Source organism: Sparassis crispa (genome assembly GCF_003851025.1).
Source record: "Sparassis crispa DNA, contig_000007F, whole genome shotgun sequence".
Taxonomy (NCBI): domain Eukaryota; kingdom Fungi; phylum Basidiomycota; class Agaricomycetes; order Polyporales; family Sparassidaceae; genus Sparassis; species Sparassis crispa.
This window is the reverse complement of record NW_020939754.1, coordinates 586,953-603,678: the sequence shown is the minus strand read 5'-3', so window position 1 is coordinate 603,678 and position 16,726 is coordinate 586,953. Positions and strand designations below refer to the sequence as shown.

Here is a 16,726-nt window from a genome sequence, read left to right as displayed (position 1 = left end):
CCCTTGCAATTGTCGATTACAGGCTCATGGCCGGAGGAAAATGTCCTTTGGCAATGTAAGCGGGAATATATATGACAACTGGGTTCCTGGCAGGCGGCAGGATCGTCAGTCTCTTCCGGACCTGGGTGATATGTCCAACACAATGGCCACCATGACGCCGAGGGTTGTTAGTAGGTATAGGATCCGCAAGAAGTAAAAGTGCCCAGTGTGGTCAAGGTGTGTGGCTCAGCGCTACACTTCGTTCATGCTTGCACTGCTACTCCCGCTCATCCTTGCCTTCCCCGTTGCAACGGTCTTGCTTGTTCACTTCCGAGCTCTCTTCGTGGGACGTGAAGCGTCCTCACCAAAAGGTGCTACTGTCGAAGTGCGCTTCGGACCCTTCTTCGACGTTGATACATCATTTGGCGCGGGCGCAAAAATGGGCGCAGCTAGCGGAGTATCTCGAGGGACGGACGGACGGTTATGAAGGTTCATCGGCTCCAACGGTTTGAGCATGCCCTCCATCATACACTCACACGCAGCGCCAGGGAAGGAACCTGAAGCATTGACGGGGTCGCACCAAGACTTGATGCGCCCGTGTTGTCTTCCACAGCGTTCGCAACTTGGACTTCCTCCATCTGGAAAACGAACATCATCGGAAATTTCTTCATCCTTTCCCTTTCCTTTGCGCTTCTTTGTCACATGTGCTTTCCTGGTGTACTTCCGCTGTTTCTTTGCGGGAGGTGCAGTGGCCTGGACAAGATGCGTCTCCTCTGCGGTGCAACGACGACGCTTCCCAATCATCAACGCAGGACTGGGAGCAGGTGTAGGAGCATGCACAGTTAGTTCAGATGTATAAGAGGCCATTGGTTGGCTGTCCTGCAGAAGATTTGTCGGATGCAATGGAGGGAACTGTGGGATCAGAGAAATTATTGGCGAGTGCTCAGTGAGGCCAAGCCTTGTGTTTGTAGTATGGTACGACCCGCATGCAGACGTAGTGTGCACCTGGCCGGACATTAGCGGAACCTGCTTGGACATGTGGCCACGCTGGTTTCGCCGCCAATGACCTTGAAATTTCACGACAAAACAGCAGCAGACGATGACAGGTAGACAAAGACACAAAAGAACTGAGGAAACCACTTTCCTGCGAACTCAGCTCCACGATACAATGGCGATGCAATGGAGCATTTGAAGGTACCACTGTCCAAGAATGCGCCCCACCTTTGCGTTCCAAGTTCACGTCCGCGTCCTCGTGTCGTTGTCCACATCATGGCAACCAGTTCAATTGTCATCTAATCCAATAGGAAATGCGATTACTCACCAAAGCTGCCGAAACGTCAAGTCGATCCGGTATGTAGTGATGGATCAGCCCTCCTGATCCGACGGGCATCACAACTGCATAAATAGCGCCGATCGACACGCATCGGCACGGCTTGCAAATGTCGTGGAACGACAGAGAAGCACCTCGCAGAGCCACACCCCACCTGTATTACAGTAACAATCAGTTACGGGTCAGTACGCGTTGAAAAACTTCTGCCATTGGATGATAGCAGACATGGCGCGAAAAAAGTGCAGGGCAGCTCTGGTAACACTCATGCTCCGCTAAGAAAGCATTGCCACGCGGTCAAGCCCAACAAAATCGCATCTTGGCGATTGCGACCAGTCTTCAGAGCAGACCGAGAACGTCCGAAACAACAGTGTGAATGCCAGGTTGATGCAAAACTTGTCATTAGCCATATCCAATTGAATAGAACCTACAGCGCGTAAGAATGACAGCCCTGAAGACGGCATCCGGACTTCTGACGTCAACGAATTGAAATTTGGGGTTTTGATTTAAAGCAGACATACGAGTACGAGGAGCTACAATTCGGACATCAATAAGTGATCTTAAAAAATGGTGGCATAAGACTAGAAAGAGGTAACCAGTCAGTGTAACGAAATCCAACAAACTTATGAAGAGTATCGCACATCAGAGCGCGTAACTACGCATGGTCAGGATTCATTCTTTACGAATCTCAAAGGATGAAAATGTGAGCGCAATGTTGATTGGCACTGATCAGAGACCTGTACAGCGAGAACAGTCAGCTGGAGAAAATCCGGCGAGCTGAGAAACGAACGCACTGCAAGATACAACAACTGAGTAATCACTATCAAGAACGTCCAGCTACGGCAGGAGACGCGTCGCCAATCCACATAGCATATTGACAGTCGGCAGCTCACAAGGTCTCACTTACAATCGTGCTCTCGTTGATATTTGTCAGTGTCTGCATGAACTCCCACGTCATGGGTTGCATCCGTGAGAGGATATCGGCTGTGTTGCTCTCCGTATTCCTGGCAATTCAACTTTAGCTCTACTTTGCTAAACCCACCGCGAGGAGTTCGACGATCCATCACCAAGAAGGCCTCCCAAGAAGGCTTCCGCTTCGCCTTGTGGGTTGTCTGCGGCCGATGTGCACGGAGATATTCTGTTATTTTCATCTGTATTGCGACAAACCGCATCATAAGATAACTATAACATAGCAGCATACGTACACCTCTAGCAAATCGGAGCACTGTGCCGAACAAGGCTGAAGCTAACCTTCGAAAATAGCATTGGACAGTCATGGGAGAGAAGGTGCGAGTCCAAGTCCATCTTGACGAACCTGTACAGAACTAGGGCAAATCTCGGACGGTAGTATGCTCGGTTCCACTGAGTCTTCAGCACAACGGAAGACAGTCATTCCTGGGACGGCAGGACCAACTCTATCAGCTGAAGCTTTACTGTCGAGGGATGCATATGCCACTTACCTTGTCGAATTCACGATAGTACTAGCATCGTGCGGTCTTCGTTAAATCTGAAACGTTCGCCCGTTTGAGAGCGGCCAGCCATTTGTCCACAAGGGTGCACGTGGCAATGGTTGTCTGTCCTAGATCTCGATCAGAGGTTGCATCGCAAAACCTCCACGAAATTTCAGCAATATTTGACGCTTTGGAACATTGACTTCGACTGTGATAAACAAGTAACCGCATGCTTGGCAGATAACTTGGACTTTGCAAAATCCAGAGTATGTGAATAAACGTCCCAACAACAACAGAGTTTCGAACACGCGATAGAAGCGCCAAGGTGATAGATATCGGGGCTGAGGCCTGAGGACTCGAACTTGAAGGACGTTTCAAGCTCACCTGATAGGCTAGCACTTCTCCATTCCTTCTGGAGCATTGTGGGCACCATTTTGCATTAGAACATTCCGGTATGCATTGAAATATTGTTTGGCGCAAATGATATATTTTGATTGCCCCGCAGAAGTCTCTCAGGAGTTAGACATGCATGAATCAGCCGAACACAGCTTTACAAAACCTGCTGACCCTGCAGAAGAAATCAGGGTCAACGCTTGGAACGTGAACTCACATCAGCAGACACGGTGACGTCATGCTCAGCGAGACATAAGTATCCAGCTTTCCAATGCCAGTTCTGCGCCCAAGACCGTCACTGCTACCTTCACGGCAAACGCGAAGTATTACAAGGATGATGAGCACCAAGGCAAACTTAGATGCGCAGTTTCCGGCTCCTTCTCCTCCCCCTTCCCCGTTGTCCCCTGGGCGTTGGCCGGGAATGTCTGAGGAGTCGACTCTCGCATTGCGAAACCTCCTAAAAGAAAACCACACGAAATGGCATATTTTCTTTAATAATTTGCACTACCATAAGTCTGCAGCGTCTGCATCTCTCAATTGACCATCTTTCTGACGGTATCATTTCTGCACAAGTCATACATCTCATCACCTGCTCGCCCTTTACTACTTAGGCGCTAGTCCCGCCCTATTGGATGCCGCATATCAAAACCATGTTTCGTATATGCGTCCTGCCAGGAAGAGTCCAGAACCGATCGCCGCGAAGAATTTCCACCTGCACCTTGGTGACGAGAAGTAGGTTGTTTCTGCGAACCTTGTAGTTCCGTATAAGCCTGAACTGTGTGATATACAGCTTCTACTCTGGCTACGTTGACTTTTTCTCCTCAGTTCTATCGGAGAAAGGAGCCGCGGCAACTATCGAAGAGTATATATTCTCCCCGAAGGTTAACATCGAGGCGCCTATGTCCGGAAAGCCCCCTATGAACATGTTGAACCGCTTCCTTTCCGGCGTGTTGCACCCCCTCATTCACACTGGATACGGTGCAGAGTTTGGCCTGCTCGGCATGGTCGCAGAGGGTGAGTGAAATAGCGTGTCTCCCCTGCAGCAACAGATCTTCATTCTTCTTGGTTGCAGGTCTTGCCCAGGCAGCGGTCCATGCCCCGGGTTCACCAACTCTTGTCTCGCCTTCGTTATTCCAACGCGCATCTTCAGTCTCCTTTGACGTCGTCAACGCTGCCGTCGATCGTTTGACGGAGCTTATGCCATCGCTCGTACTGGAGTCGGCGCAGCGCGCCCTCGGAGTCCAGCATACGCAAGTAAAGGATGGCGTTCATGCGCTCACTATTCTTTCGCGCATCCTGCGCGATCCTGCGTTCTCGTCAACTGCGATTGGACTGCCGGTGACTGACAACTCAGAGACTCCGTTCCAACGCGTGGTCCGGCTGCGCGGGGAAGCGCTTGTTGCTCACGCTGAGGCGTGGAGCGTTGATGGGACAAGCACCGAGGAAGTCGCAAGCAAAATTGAAGAGATCATCTGGATGAATACGATAGTGTACGGTGTCTGCGGCTGGGGCGGACGTAAAACCTCCGCTAACGGGAAGTTCAAGCCCGACTTCTTTCTGTACGTGTGTCTGATCATTCTTCTAGCATATGCTCACACTGCCTCCGCTGCCTCCCAGTCTGCACTCGGTGACCTCCGCGATCTTCCTGCATTCGCTCACTGCCTACCTCTCTCCGACATCAAATTCCATCCTCCTCCGTACATATTTCATCAATTGCCTCGCTGTGTGGGTCTCGCTCGGACGCCCTGCGCCTCCCCTCAGCGCCTTTTTCTCCTCCCCTGATTTGCCCACAGCTCACCCTACCGAACCCGGCACACACTCAGATCCTACGCCTGGCACACTGGTTCGCGAGGACATGTCCCCGAACCCGTGGCTGCCCATCCTGCAGACGACGCTCATGTATCCGGATGACCACCTATGCAAGCTGCAGCGCGCTCTCGCTCACTTTGCTGCGCTCTATGGCACTACACCCAAGGGACACTTTGCCGCGCTCGCGCGGGGCGATGCGCCGCTGGAGGGGGCGGAGGAGTTGGATGGGACGCTGTTTGTGCGCGTTGCGGGCCTTACAGCAGATGCGCTTGGCTGGATGAGGGAGGGCCAGGAGCAGAAGGGTTACGATTTCGGTGGGTTCTACGAGTGAGTGGATCGGCGGCGTGAGGTGCGGAAATTATCTAGTTAAAACGGTGTAACGTTAACGTTTCCGCTGTCAGTAATCTCGAAATCCAGCTCAGAGTCATGTATTAACGTTCGCAGAATCATGTACTAGTACCAGTTGCGGTCAAAACCCCGGTTTAGTATCAGGTTGAGTGGTCGCAAGCTTTACCTTCCAGTTGCGACGCGACCGTCCATGTGTTGATTCTCTCTGCCGCACCCTGTCCAAAGTGCTCTGATTTACAATTATTACCGAAATACAGTGTCAACAAGGTCAATATTGACTTCCCAGTCTGATACGATACAATTCGGAAGATGATGCCGATAACTGATAGCACAGAAAACCAAAACAGAAAAACAAAATAAATTGAATAGTCATCGACGCGTCCCAGCTTTCTGATGCTCCCGAAGGCAGGCCTAAGCTCCGTTCCGACTTCAATCGAAGTTCCGACTACCCACAACAAGTCCACTTGCCCTCGCGCTCAAACCAGACTTTCCCCCGAGGGAGTATGATCGTCTTCAGCGTCGGGCACGCCTTGTGCCATAGCTTTGCGATCTCCTGTTCGTCATCGAGCGTGGCTGTGACGGCCGACATGAACGTCAGGTACCTCAGCTCAGAGAAGTGGGACAGCAGCGGCCCCGAGTTCTGCAACATTGGCTAATCCCGCATAGGCGTCAGCAATAGGATGCATCAACGAGGAAGGGCAACTCACGTAGTCATACTGCGCCATGAGCACGACCACGTGCAGGGCCTCAAGTCTGGGTAGGCGAACGGACACCTCAGGGATGAGGACGTTCGGAGGAGTACTGTCGAGGGACATGATTGTGAGTCGCTTGATGGGACGACTCGGGAGGCGGAGCGTGTCAAGCGGTAAGAAGCCATCGTCCGGGAAAAGCGACAACGAGACACCCTCGATTGGGCGGTCTTTGAGTACTACAGAGAGCACAGGAGTCCCCGCGTGTACGACGCGGAAGGAGGTGAGCATGGGTAATGCGGACGGATTGAGATTGAAGGGCTGCGACGTCTGGAAGCCGCGGAGGGAGAGTTCAGAGATGCGCGGCTGTGTTTCGAGGAAACGCGCGAGAGGCGCATCACAGCGCACGGACGTCGAGAGTGTGCGTAACGAGAACGTGCGCTCAGGAAAGATCCACGCGAGGTTGAAGTGGTTGTCGTCCGGGGAGAGCTCCACGGAGAGTGTATGCAACGATGTCAGTTGCTCGAGAGCGTGTCGTAGGAGTCGGAAGAGGTTTCCGAGAACGCGGTGGTGTGTCCAGTCAATCGACAACTTGCGCACGAGCGCAGCATTCTCTTGATTCGTTGCGAGCGTCTTCAGACATTTTATCGTACGGCAGGGGGACAATTCCGGGATAGTGCGATATAGCACCCGCAGCGCGATAAAACCCAGAGACCGATTCGTGAGCAAAATCGGTGAGCACTCCTCCAACGGGACTTCCTGGATGATAAATTCTAGGATCTCGACGGGGAATATTGGCTGTATCTGCTTGAACATGTTTGTAATTCTGAATGATGATAATGAGCTCACGGCTTATACTGAAATTGAGATCAGAAGGCTCGATCGGAAATGAGAATGACACCACTACCGTTTCACAGAACATGATAACCTCATACACGAGCTCGCACACAAGTTACAGTAAAGTAACCAAGAATTTTGCTGAAGGCAATCTGGTCCGCTGCGGTCGACCAAGTAGTGATAGTGCGCTGAAAAAATGTATATTGCATCTCACTCACAAGGTCGAGTATTGCTGATAACACACACGTCCCCCGTTCAAGTCCTTATCCGTTCGAGTGATCACTGGGGACCGTGGGACGAGGTATACCAGAGTATAGAATGAGTGAGTTGTTCGGTCGCGAACTATGGTTGAATTGATAGGAAGGCGGTGATAACTCAGGACGAGGTGAGGATCCCTTAAGCTGGGGGTTGGACTCGGCGCCGGAAGCTCTATGCGTAAGGAGGCGCCACAAGGACAAACAAAGCCAGTCTCGGTCCAATCCGTCGCGATCGAAAGCCTTGTTGGAAATTTCGAATACTTGCTAGTGGACTCAGAGCGAACGACATCTCCCTTGCTTCCATATGACTATCTCTTACGTATATGTGTGTTGTGACAGGCCGAGCATTGTATGCGCGATTTGCAGTCGACGTGACAGCTCTCTTTGCCATGTAGTCGGGAATTACCTAATCAACGTGCGTTCGAGCTTTCGCTAAGCTGGCCGTCACACATGAAGTCTAATTTTTCCTCCTGGAGAGCAATTTTGACGAAGCTATATAAGAGTGTAGCACCCTGCTTATTTTCTTTTATCCGACTCACAATGCAGAGCCTTCTCAAAGTCGGACAAAAATTACTCAACTCTTCCACCAACACCACTGTCAGTTTCACGGCTGCTCAGCAAGCGGACTTCTTTCGATATACCAGCGGGCGGTGGTTGTACAACGAAAAAGAACGTGAGTACTGTCGTGCCTCTGCATCGTCTCCTAATTGAGCATTGCTCTAGAAAATGCGTCGCGTTTCGTCAAATTTGACGTCGATGCTAACAGCGACTCGCTTGTACTGCAGTCGGAGCTCAGCGATGTACCCATTTCAAAAAGGTAGACGAAGGCGTGTAGATTTCAATCTCGGAAGTTTCTATTGTGACATGATATGCAGGCTCGTATAACAAGATTTTTACGCTCGGTTTCGATAATGGACGAGAAGTTATCGCACGTATCCCTTGTCCTCTAGCTGGACCGCCCTTCCTTACCACAGCTAGCGAGGTGGCCACGATGGAATTCGTAAGAGATGTACTCGGAATCCCCGCTCCTCGCGTTTATGCATGGAGTGCTCGCGCGTATGAGAATCCTGTAGGTGCTGAGTACATTATCATGGAGAAAATATCGGGTGTGGAATCCCGTTATCGATGGACGAAGCTTGCGAAAGGCGCCGAAGTCTTTCCCCTGATATATGGCGTGTTCGACATAGAGCGCAGCTTCGAGAGCGCACCCTTCTCCCAATTTGGCAGCCTTTACTTCAAGGACGATGTGGATGGCGAGCTGCGAGATCGACCTCTATTTCTCCCGGACAGCCTTCCAGATAATGATCCTGAGCTCCTGGAGAAGCTTAAAGCTGCGGGCGAAAAGTATCGCATTGGCCTGATCGCCGATCGTCAGTGGTGGCGGGCAGAACGGGCGGATATGGCTACTGACCATGGCCCTTGTGGGTCATTTCAAACTCATTGTCCTGTGCGAGTTTCTAAGGGAACATCTCCGGTAGGGCCTGATATGTCCTCATTTCTTCTTGCGGCCACAAATCTGGAACGCGAGTGGCTTCATCGCTATGCTTCTCAGGGCGTCTCTGCACGGACACATCGCTGACCCTTCCACAGTGTGGAAGCCCATTACAAGCTCTTGGACATGTATGCCTGTGCCATCCCACACATTATACCCCCTCTCTTCCTTGGTGTCCCAACCCTGTGGCATCCCGACATTAGTCATTCGAATCTGCTCATTGCCTTGGAGGGTCCAGGAGCGATTTGAGGCCTCATCGATTGGCAACACAGCGTCACAGCACCGTACTGCATGCAAGCTTCGTTTCCTCGTGCCTTCACCTATGATGGCAGTTTGATCGATATTCCGAAGGGTCGAGTTCCCCCAAAGCTCCCGGAACACTTTTCGAGCCTTAGTCCGAAAGAGCAGGAGGTCTATCGCATGCACTTGAAGCTAGCCATGAGACATAAGGCATACGAGCACAAAATTGTAGAGGAAGACGCAAGTTGTCACATGGCACTAGCGATGCCGTTCGGTGCACAGCTCGCCCTGCTGCCCTATCAGGCATACGATCGTGGAGCGACAGCTTGGTACCCCTTCGACAAGCTCTCATAGACCTTCGCGATGCAAGAGTTCGAGGCGTACAAGAGATACGAAGCATCCATTGATGCCCTTGACTTGGACCTTCACAGCGGAGGTGACGGGTGGGTATCCATCGAAGACTACCCGCAGGTGGTTGATACCTGGGGCAAAAATAAGCGGGAGTGGGACAAGTTGGAAAGGGGCGGTCCGTTTCCCTATGATGATGGAATGTTCTCATTCTTCCTATCCTGATCCCCACATGTAGCCCGGAAACACGTTTAATGGGCGCCCATGTGTGGCCTCGCGTGTACAGCGTTGGAAGATACTCTGACTTTCGGCTTACCATGCACGTCGAAATACTACTCTTCTCACTGGATGATGTCCTGGGATACCCTCTGGCCAATCCATGTGGATGCCGATTGCAGCTATGGACATGCATATATTCAATATGGGAAAACTGTGTATGTGCTTAGGCAGAAGCAGTGACCTCACCGCGTCCGGCAGTCTCGAGCTCCCAGCGAGCCCATATCAAGCGGTGCGTTGCTTCCTTGTAGTTGTCATTTAGTGGAACAAATGGTTTCGGCACCCCATCCCTGCAGAAGAGCTCACCTTCTGTCGGCTTGCTCATCAAGCCATCATAACATGGGAGCAGACATTCGACGGGCTCAACGATCTTCACCACCCGGAGAACGAGCCCAGGTTCTCTTCGTGCTCGGGCAGGTCTAGCGGCTCCAGCTGGCAGAAGCTTAAGGGTCGAGACGGTCATCGGCGTACGTCAAGGCTGTGGGTGCGGGTACTGACCTGACCACGCTTGCTTCAGTCGGTATTTTGGGCGCTCATCCATGAACCACAGTGGAAACTTCATGGGTGCGGCCTCGCCGTCCGAAAGTAACCATGAATTTTGCAAGCCATGCCTGAAGTCGATGAAGAAATGGTTTTAAGAACTTGTCTCTCGAGCCCCCTTCCACCGTCGTCGTGGTGCGTGCATGGATACCCGTTTTAAGCATGAAGATTGCTTCAAATTGCCAGTCTGCCTGCGGCGATGTACTAGCAGCTCTTGTGAAACGCGCGTTGAGCTGCCGGGGCCCAGCTCAGTGGATGGATATTCCTGACTGAAACTCATACCTGGACATGATTGTGATGGGCGACACACGAAGAGGCGGCTGGTAGCGTCTGCTTGATCACGCGAGAAAGCATGTCATAGGTGTCCTCGTGAATGTAGGCATTGAGCCGGCGAAGTAATCTCGAGAGCGGGCGACAACTCGCCCAGCACTGTCGAACTCGACATCAGCATAGATGAATGCAGAGGGATCGTCGGGTCGGGGCCTCTCGCTCCTCTTCTTACGATTGATTTTAATTCCGATATAAGGCATAGAATACATGATGATGTACTCTCAGCTCAGAATAGATCTGTTCACGGTGCCCAAGAAGAAGCTCAAGAACCCAGCCCTCACCAGACAGAATGAAAGTATGGTATGGCTCTTTGGTGTACAGCAGTTCAGCAAAGAATAGTATAGCAGCAAAAATAATTTTTATGAAAACTGCTGCCTAGGAGCAGCTGTTGTCACCTCTGTTGCCAGTTCTGCCCACCTGGTTGCATAGCGCCGACGTTGAAGGACGGTTACCATAATAGGAGTGCAACAGAGTTGTTTGGATCTGTGAAGAAACATGTTTTCTGATGTTGAATGGACCCTAAAGAAATTGTTGAAATTAAAAACCACATCCGAGTTATTTCTGTTGATTGAGTGCCTTTCCATGCTCCACCAGATCTTTAATTAGTGAACATGTCTGCTCACCTATAGCCTCAATCTGACCAGGTCTGTCTGAGAAAATATTTAGCTACTCCACTTGCGAATTACAAAGTTCATTGAGTGAGCCAGAAACAAGATTTATGTGATATACCTGGTTTGAATGACTGATCACTCATAGTAAAATTTTGCTTACACAAGAATTTGTAGCTGATTAGAAAGGAACTGAAAAGCTGTCCCTCCCCAAAAAAATCGAAAACCAACATTTTCTTTTTGTCAGGAGATTAAAATCCACGGGGATTGAGGATGCTTGCCACGTACCCGGGTCGAACGGGTGACCTTCCCATTATCACATGATTTTACAAGTGGGATGCGCATACCACTACGCCAACGCGGCCTCGTCTGTCGAGCCCACAGAGAAAAATAATACCTCGCGACAGACAGTGTCATCGCTTATCGAGTCCAAGGGACGAAAAGACATTGAGCAAAGCACGACAACTACCGACACTAAGTGGATACACGTTCGACATTGTTTAGAAGCACGATGCAGAGCTCTCGCCTCACCTCCGGGCACGCTGAAGATGCTTGCGAGGTCCGCGACGCCGTGCTCGTCAGCGAGATCCTCGACGGACATTCTATCGTTCTCGAGCTCGGTGAGAAGAGTGGGTACGCTGAAGTCGGGGCGAGAAGATAGGAAGGATGTGATGAACGCCTCGAGTTGCTCAGCGCGGCTAGGCGGTACCGCAGCGGTGGAGAGCGTAGGTTCGACCTGAGTGGTGTCAACCATGGCGGTGGAGGACTCATCGACTGACTCAGTGGCAGTGTCGGTGTCGGGCGCTGTGCCATTAGCATTGGTCATGGGAATGTCAGAGTCGAAGGCGTTGATATCGACGCTCTCGCTATGCACGTCGCGGCACGGGTCTTGATGTCCTTCTTGCGACGGTCGAGGAGACAGACAGCAGGGAGCGGCTGGTTGGTGAGCTTACTTAGCACGACGTCATCCAGATACCCAAATGTGCTGGAGAGTGCGAGAGGCTCGCCCCTAGGGTGGTCATGTTCGCGGTGTTCGCTGAGAGGTTAGGATGGGCGGCGGGGGGTCACTGACGGCGAGGCGCGGTCGACGGTGGGGGCGAGCTCGGGCAGGAGGCTAGATGAGCAGCTGCAGGTTTCTTCGCATTGACAGCGCGAGGAGCTATCAGGATGAAAGCTGAAGGTGGTGACATGGCATAAAAGGAGCGCCTGATGGGGACGAGTGACGAGTAGGTCGCTTCACGAAGAACGGCGGTGACATCGGGCGGGCGAAAGACTTCGGCATGTCGCTTCGTGGGCATGCTGGACGGTGGTGATATAACAGCTAGTGACTACACAGCGGGCCCCTTCACGTGGGTCGGCGGTAGACAGTGACATGGCACGCCGGGCGCGCGACGGCGGCAACGACCTCGGTGCGCGAATTCTCGCGGTGACGGCGGTGGTGACGTGGGCACAAAAGAATGAAGGTCGGTGACGGCGCGCGAAGTGACGTCACGGCGCGAGCGCTAACGAGGGGCAGTAGGAACGGCACGAAAGACAGTGACAGCGCCCCCGCGCCTGATGGTGTGCGGCGGCGACGGCGGTGGTGTTGGCGTAGTGGCAGCGCGTTTCACTCGCCGCGGCGCGGTGCACCCAGGGAAAGAGACAGTGACGGCGCTCCCGTTGGCCCTGTGGGGGCCGGTAATGGACTGTCACCACCGCCGTCGCCGCCACTGTCTCTTGCCCTGTCACCACCACCGTCACCGTCGGCCACCCCGTAGCCCGCCGTTCCTACCTGCCCCTCGCGCGTCTACATGTTAGCGCCAGTTGTGCCCGCTCCTCTTCACCGTCTTTTATCCTATCACAACCGCCGTCATCCGCCTCTTCCCCATCGGGTGCGGGGGCCCTGTCACGGCTTAATTTCTGAGGATCAGAGAGATAAAATGAGTGAGGAAACGAGCTGCAGAGCGGCTTGTACGATGCGAACTTGCGAGACGACGCGCCTGCCGGTGTTACCGCATTGGGACCGTATTATTTGTCCCTGTTTGTTCGCGGTGGCGGTCAGTGGACGTGCTCTCGACTGACTCGGGCAGGCGCTGAAATCTCTCCACAAACTCTGCTGGATATCATATACTCTGCTTTTTTTACCATCGAAGCTGCCGCGGTTGAATCCAGAGAACAAGTCTCCAGTACAGTGACATCCCCGAGGAGCTAGGTTAATTGCAAGCGTATATTCAGTGCAACCTTGTACGGGCGGTTTGCATTGTGGCAGGCCTCTGAGCTCTGGGCCATATGCCACAATCATTATTGCGCATATTTCCGTAAAGATATGTTCCGTCTGGAGCACCCCAGCTCCAAGTCGCGTCTTGGCCAGGTCATCTGTTCACCGTTCTGGGTAACATCCAGACTAAGAAGACTCGTCCCCCTCTTCCGCCACCCGAATGAGGTGGTGTGATCTCAAGCTCGGTACTTAACCTGGACTATCGGTGGCTTTGCCCCCTATCAGCCGCTGTTCAATCCTCTACTGCACCGACCCTTCACAATGACTCCAATGTCTTCGTCCTCGCTGCGCATGACGCCGCTCTCTCGTGTCCCCTACACCATCCCGAAGCGCGTGCGCTCGATTACGGCGAGTGGCCCGCACACTGCGCACAAGGTGAGAGATTTGCGCGCGGTCACCTGGCTTCGTCGCTCACGACATCTGGTTGCAGAACATGCCCTTCTCTTACAGCAACCGAACGGCCTTCCGGTCCAAGTACATCGCGTTCGTCTCCACGGGCTTCCTCCTGCCTTTTATCGCTGGGTACTGGCAATTGTATGTGTGCCGGTCACCTCTGGCGAATAAGTGTAACCCACTCACCTCGAGGTTCTCCGTCACAGGTGGAAATCCAGCCGCGCGACATGAGATGATAGTCTCTTATTGCGAATGCACACTTCGACAACGACCGAGACTATAGCCATTGTATATTATGTCATCCACACTGGGTCGGTGCGGGCTTTCTTCCATCATACGTGTTTCATCTCAGACGTGAGAGGGTACGGGTACATAGTGCGAGAGTGTATCGCAATATTTTCTGCGTGCATTTCAACATACTCTTTGCATTTTAACCGATCTGTTATGAGCAAATATGCTATTGACTTGGGACAATGTCTTGTAATGCGATGATGCGGCGTGCCTGCTGTGCAGCTGCTCTCTAATGCAGGTTGACCGGTGCAATGTCCAGAGAATGGCAAGGCTTCTATCTCTGCAGGTTCAGTGAGTGTTGCACCGCGCAGTGAAGGCGGAACAAAGTGAGTTACATCGTGCACTGTGCCGCGATCATTTGACAGCGGCGGAGTATGCGTAACTACAGGAGACTAGCTATAGTCGGAACAAAACGGTGATATTTTAGAGCCAGGAATGGGCAACAATGTACGACGAGCGCGTTGCACACAGCTAGCCAGAAGTAGTCGACAATGGCCCGCAGACTGAGGAAGCCTGTATTACCTCAGCGCTAGAGCAATACGGGACAAAGCAGCGGACAAAGCAACGCGCAAAGTGCGCTAATACGCGAGTGTCCGCCGCCGTTAGTATGCTGGCAGCTAGCGGCCGGATCACCAAGAAAGAGCTTCTTTCTACAGCGCCTGCCTGAGGTATAAGTAGTATGCATTCGCCAACACCTCCGCAGAATTCTCGTTCCCAGTTCTGCGAAGTGAGTGGACCCCATGGCGATGTAGCAATGCGCGTGACAATTTTACTCACCGTCTTAACAGCTACTCACATCCTACGCGCGCTTCCTGCACGATGCCAATCATTCACCCGTCTCCCAATCCCGTTCCTCCGACACCACCGTTGGCCATCGACATGGGGGGAAGTTACGCGCTCCCGACACGGGATCTTCTGCCAGCCGCCGTCATCATCGCCGAGAATCCCGAAAATCGCGGCACGGCCGTACGTAGAAAGGACAAGGACGTCAAGACGAAGGACGGGGTTGGAGGCAGACCAAGGCGGTTCCCGGGAAAGCGCCTGTTCAGGGGTGACGATGACAGTCCCCCTCTTGTAAAGAAACGGGGGAGCGGCGCTTTTGCCTCCAGGTCCACACACCTGCCGCGCAGGACTCCTACTCTGCACTGGCCCCTCCGTCGGAGGTCTTCCGCGCCCGCGCTCAAAGAACAGAAGGTCACTCATGCCGTTATCCCTGGGGCTCCGTTCGACGCAGAGCCGGATGCTGTTCCGTTCCACAACGAACAAGATGCATGTCCGTCCGACGCTCCTGAGGAGGACTGGGTGACGGGAAGGATGAAAACCAATGCAGAGAACCCTGAAGAACAGCCCCCGAAGACGCCCCAAATGAATACGACGGGGGTATTTCCACAAAGCATGAGGAGTAGCCGGGGGAGTGTCACTGCAACACCGCGCACTGCGGTCACGCCTGAGTCAGTCAAGTCCAAGCTGTCGGAAATGTCTAGCACAGTGTCTGGGAAGATGGTATCGGCTCTGGGTTTGAAGCTAAAGAGCAGACAGACCGAGAAGTCGAGCGGAGCAGCAGAGCAGGATTGTGGGTCCCTCGGAGACAAGCGCGACGGCGAAAGGTGTCAAGAGAAAGAAAAGAAAGCACTAGCGTAGATAGAAATCCGAATCACGGTGGAACTTGAAGTTCATGAGACAGGTTTCATGCTGCCAGCGACTTATAACGGCAAATTAGTAGAGCACATGTAGATTTTTTGAAGTATGGAATACTGCGACGCTGGCACTTACTATAGTTAGCACTCGTTTGTGCATCATCAATAGCATGAATAGCACACCTCATCTTAGAACTCTGGAAAAGGTGAAACACCGCACGATGAGCATGTCAGGAAGTTAATATTGAGAGGCACACTGGCAGTGATTTCACATCAGACCAGCGCGCTAATCCTCATGTGAATTAAGAGTTGCCATATTTGTCCATGCAAGTTCAAACAGGCCACTGTCGACACGTCAAAGTGTCCTTGCCACATCTCAAGGTCCTGGCAACGTCACTGTGCTACGCTTGCTGTATACAAGAGGGAGAATTTAGTGGCGTGTACCGTGAAGTACAGATTGGTGAGTGTGTGTTTCCCCACGACGGAGACGGCCAAGTTGACATGATGTGGAATTTATACTTAGTTTGTAATTATACTGCGCTTCCGAGGAATCAAATACGCTGACCATCTGCACCATCAGCGGTCAACATAGACGAGGCTGCAGTCCTAAGGCTGAGCACAATCAGCCACAGCGGCCATAACAGTCAACATGACTTGTACAGAACGCGGACCTTTCTCAACGGCTTAGCATCTCTAACGTCCTCACCATTCTAAATGAAACGTAGATTCTCTCAATAATCGGATAATCGTTGCTTCGACATACGTGGACAGGCCCTCTCAATGGCCTTACTAGTATCCTCTTTGGCGTTGTGCGCATGCTTTCCAATACCTCTAATCCTGGACTGGTCTACGAGGATTAGGCCAAGAAATATGGGCCCGTATATCGCATTCCTGCCGTTCTAGGCGCTGATCATATTGTCCTGTGCGACCTAAAAGCGATCCTCCACTTCGACTTCGTGGACGATTAATTGCGATGATAGTGATGCGCACGTGCGCCATGCGTAGGTAAGAGACAACTGACCACAGCTGATTTCTAAGTAAGACTAGAAGTACTGTAGTCAGAAGGTAAACATCACCGCAGGTGCGCCTCCTCTCAGTTCCATTGACCCTATTGCTTAAGTTATGCCGTAGGCAGCGGAAGGCTCTGACACTTGCATTCAGTAATCCTGCAATTCGGAACATGACGCCTGTTCTCTTTTATTCAGTGTACTAGGTTCATTTTAT

At 52.3% G+C, this 16,726-nt stretch overlaps 8 protein-coding genes and 1 non-coding gene across 9 annotated transcripts; 5 read left to right on the top strand and 4 right to left on the bottom strand.

The window, feature by feature from the left end:
- Window positions 1-303: 303 nt before the first annotated feature.
- On the bottom strand, window positions 304-2,264 carry SCP_0801990 (hypothetical protein; the record flags this gene model as incomplete). Its single annotated transcript, XM_027760789.1, has 2 exons — window positions 304-984; window positions 2,214-2,264. 2 exons carry the CDS (start codon window positions 2,262-2,264, stop codon window positions 304-306), a joined length of 732 nt encoding a protein of 243 aa, XP_027616590.1.
- A 1,220-nt stretch (window positions 2,265-3,484) lies between these two features.
- On the top strand, window positions 3,485-5,290 carry SCP_0801980 (hypothetical protein; the record flags this gene model as incomplete). Its single annotated transcript, XM_027760788.1, has 5 exons — window positions 3,485-3,663; window positions 3,724-3,882; window positions 3,941-4,164; window positions 4,223-4,709; window positions 4,768-5,290. 5 exons carry the CDS (start codon window positions 3,485-3,487, stop codon window positions 5,288-5,290), a joined length of 1,572 nt encoding a protein of 523 aa, XP_027616589.1.
- A 462-nt stretch (window positions 5,291-5,752) lies between these two features.
- SCP_0801970 (hypothetical protein) lies at window positions 5,753-6,929 on the bottom strand (the record flags this gene model as incomplete). The annotated part of the gene is made up of 5 exons (XM_027760787.1): window positions 5,753-5,959; window positions 6,015-6,629; window positions 6,712-6,794; window positions 6,846-6,853; window positions 6,904-6,929. 5 exons carry the CDS (start codon window positions 6,927-6,929, stop codon window positions 5,753-5,755), a joined length of 939 nt encoding a protein of 312 aa, XP_027616588.1.
- Window positions 6,930-7,888: 959 nt separating this feature from the next.
- On the top strand, window positions 7,889-8,669 carry SCP_0801960 (hypothetical protein; the record flags this gene model as incomplete). Its single annotated transcript, XM_027760786.1, has 3 exons — window positions 7,889-7,907; window positions 7,966-8,511; window positions 8,569-8,669. 3 exons carry the CDS (start codon window positions 7,889-7,891, stop codon window positions 8,667-8,669), a joined length of 666 nt encoding a protein of 221 aa, XP_027616587.1.
- A 516-nt stretch (window positions 8,670-9,185) lies between these two features.
- SCP_0801950 (hypothetical protein) lies at window positions 9,186-9,395 on the top strand (the record flags this gene model as incomplete). The annotated part of the gene is made up of 1 exon (XM_027760785.1): window positions 9,186-9,395. One exon carries the CDS (start codon window positions 9,186-9,188, stop codon window positions 9,393-9,395), a length of 210 nt encoding a protein of 69 aa, XP_027616586.1.
- Window positions 9,396-11,202: 1,807 nt separating this feature from the next.
- SCP_t0801940 lies at window positions 11,203-11,288 on the bottom strand. The gene is given in 2 exon segments: window positions 11,203-11,238; window positions 11,252-11,288. It is a non-coding gene; the product is annotated as a tRNA-Thr (tRNA).
- On the bottom strand, window positions 11,274-12,222 carry SCP_0801930 (hypothetical protein; the record flags this gene model as incomplete). Its single annotated transcript, XM_027760784.1, has 4 exons — window positions 11,274-11,398; window positions 11,456-11,821; window positions 11,878-11,933; window positions 11,993-12,222. 4 exons carry the CDS (start codon window positions 12,220-12,222, stop codon window positions 11,274-11,276), a joined length of 777 nt encoding a protein of 258 aa, XP_027616585.1.
- A 1,220-nt stretch (window positions 12,223-13,442) lies between these two features.
- On the top strand, window positions 13,443-13,805 carry SCP_0801920 (hypothetical protein; the record flags this gene model as incomplete). The annotated part of the gene is made up of 3 exons (XM_027760783.1): window positions 13,443-13,556; window positions 13,612-13,715; window positions 13,781-13,805. The coding sequence occupies 3 exons, from the start codon at window positions 13,443-13,445 to the stop codon at window positions 13,803-13,805; spliced, it is 243 nt and encodes an 80-aa protein (XP_027616584.1).
- Window positions 13,806-14,684: 879 nt separating this feature from the next.
- On the top strand, window positions 14,685-15,506 carry SCP_0801910 (hypothetical protein; the record flags this gene model as incomplete). Its single annotated transcript, XM_027760782.1, has 1 exon — window positions 14,685-15,506. The coding sequence occupies one exon, from the start codon at window positions 14,685-14,687 to the stop codon at window positions 15,504-15,506; it is 822 nt and encodes a 273-aa protein (XP_027616583.1).
- Between the last annotated feature and the right edge of the window lie 1,220 nt (window positions 15,507-16,726).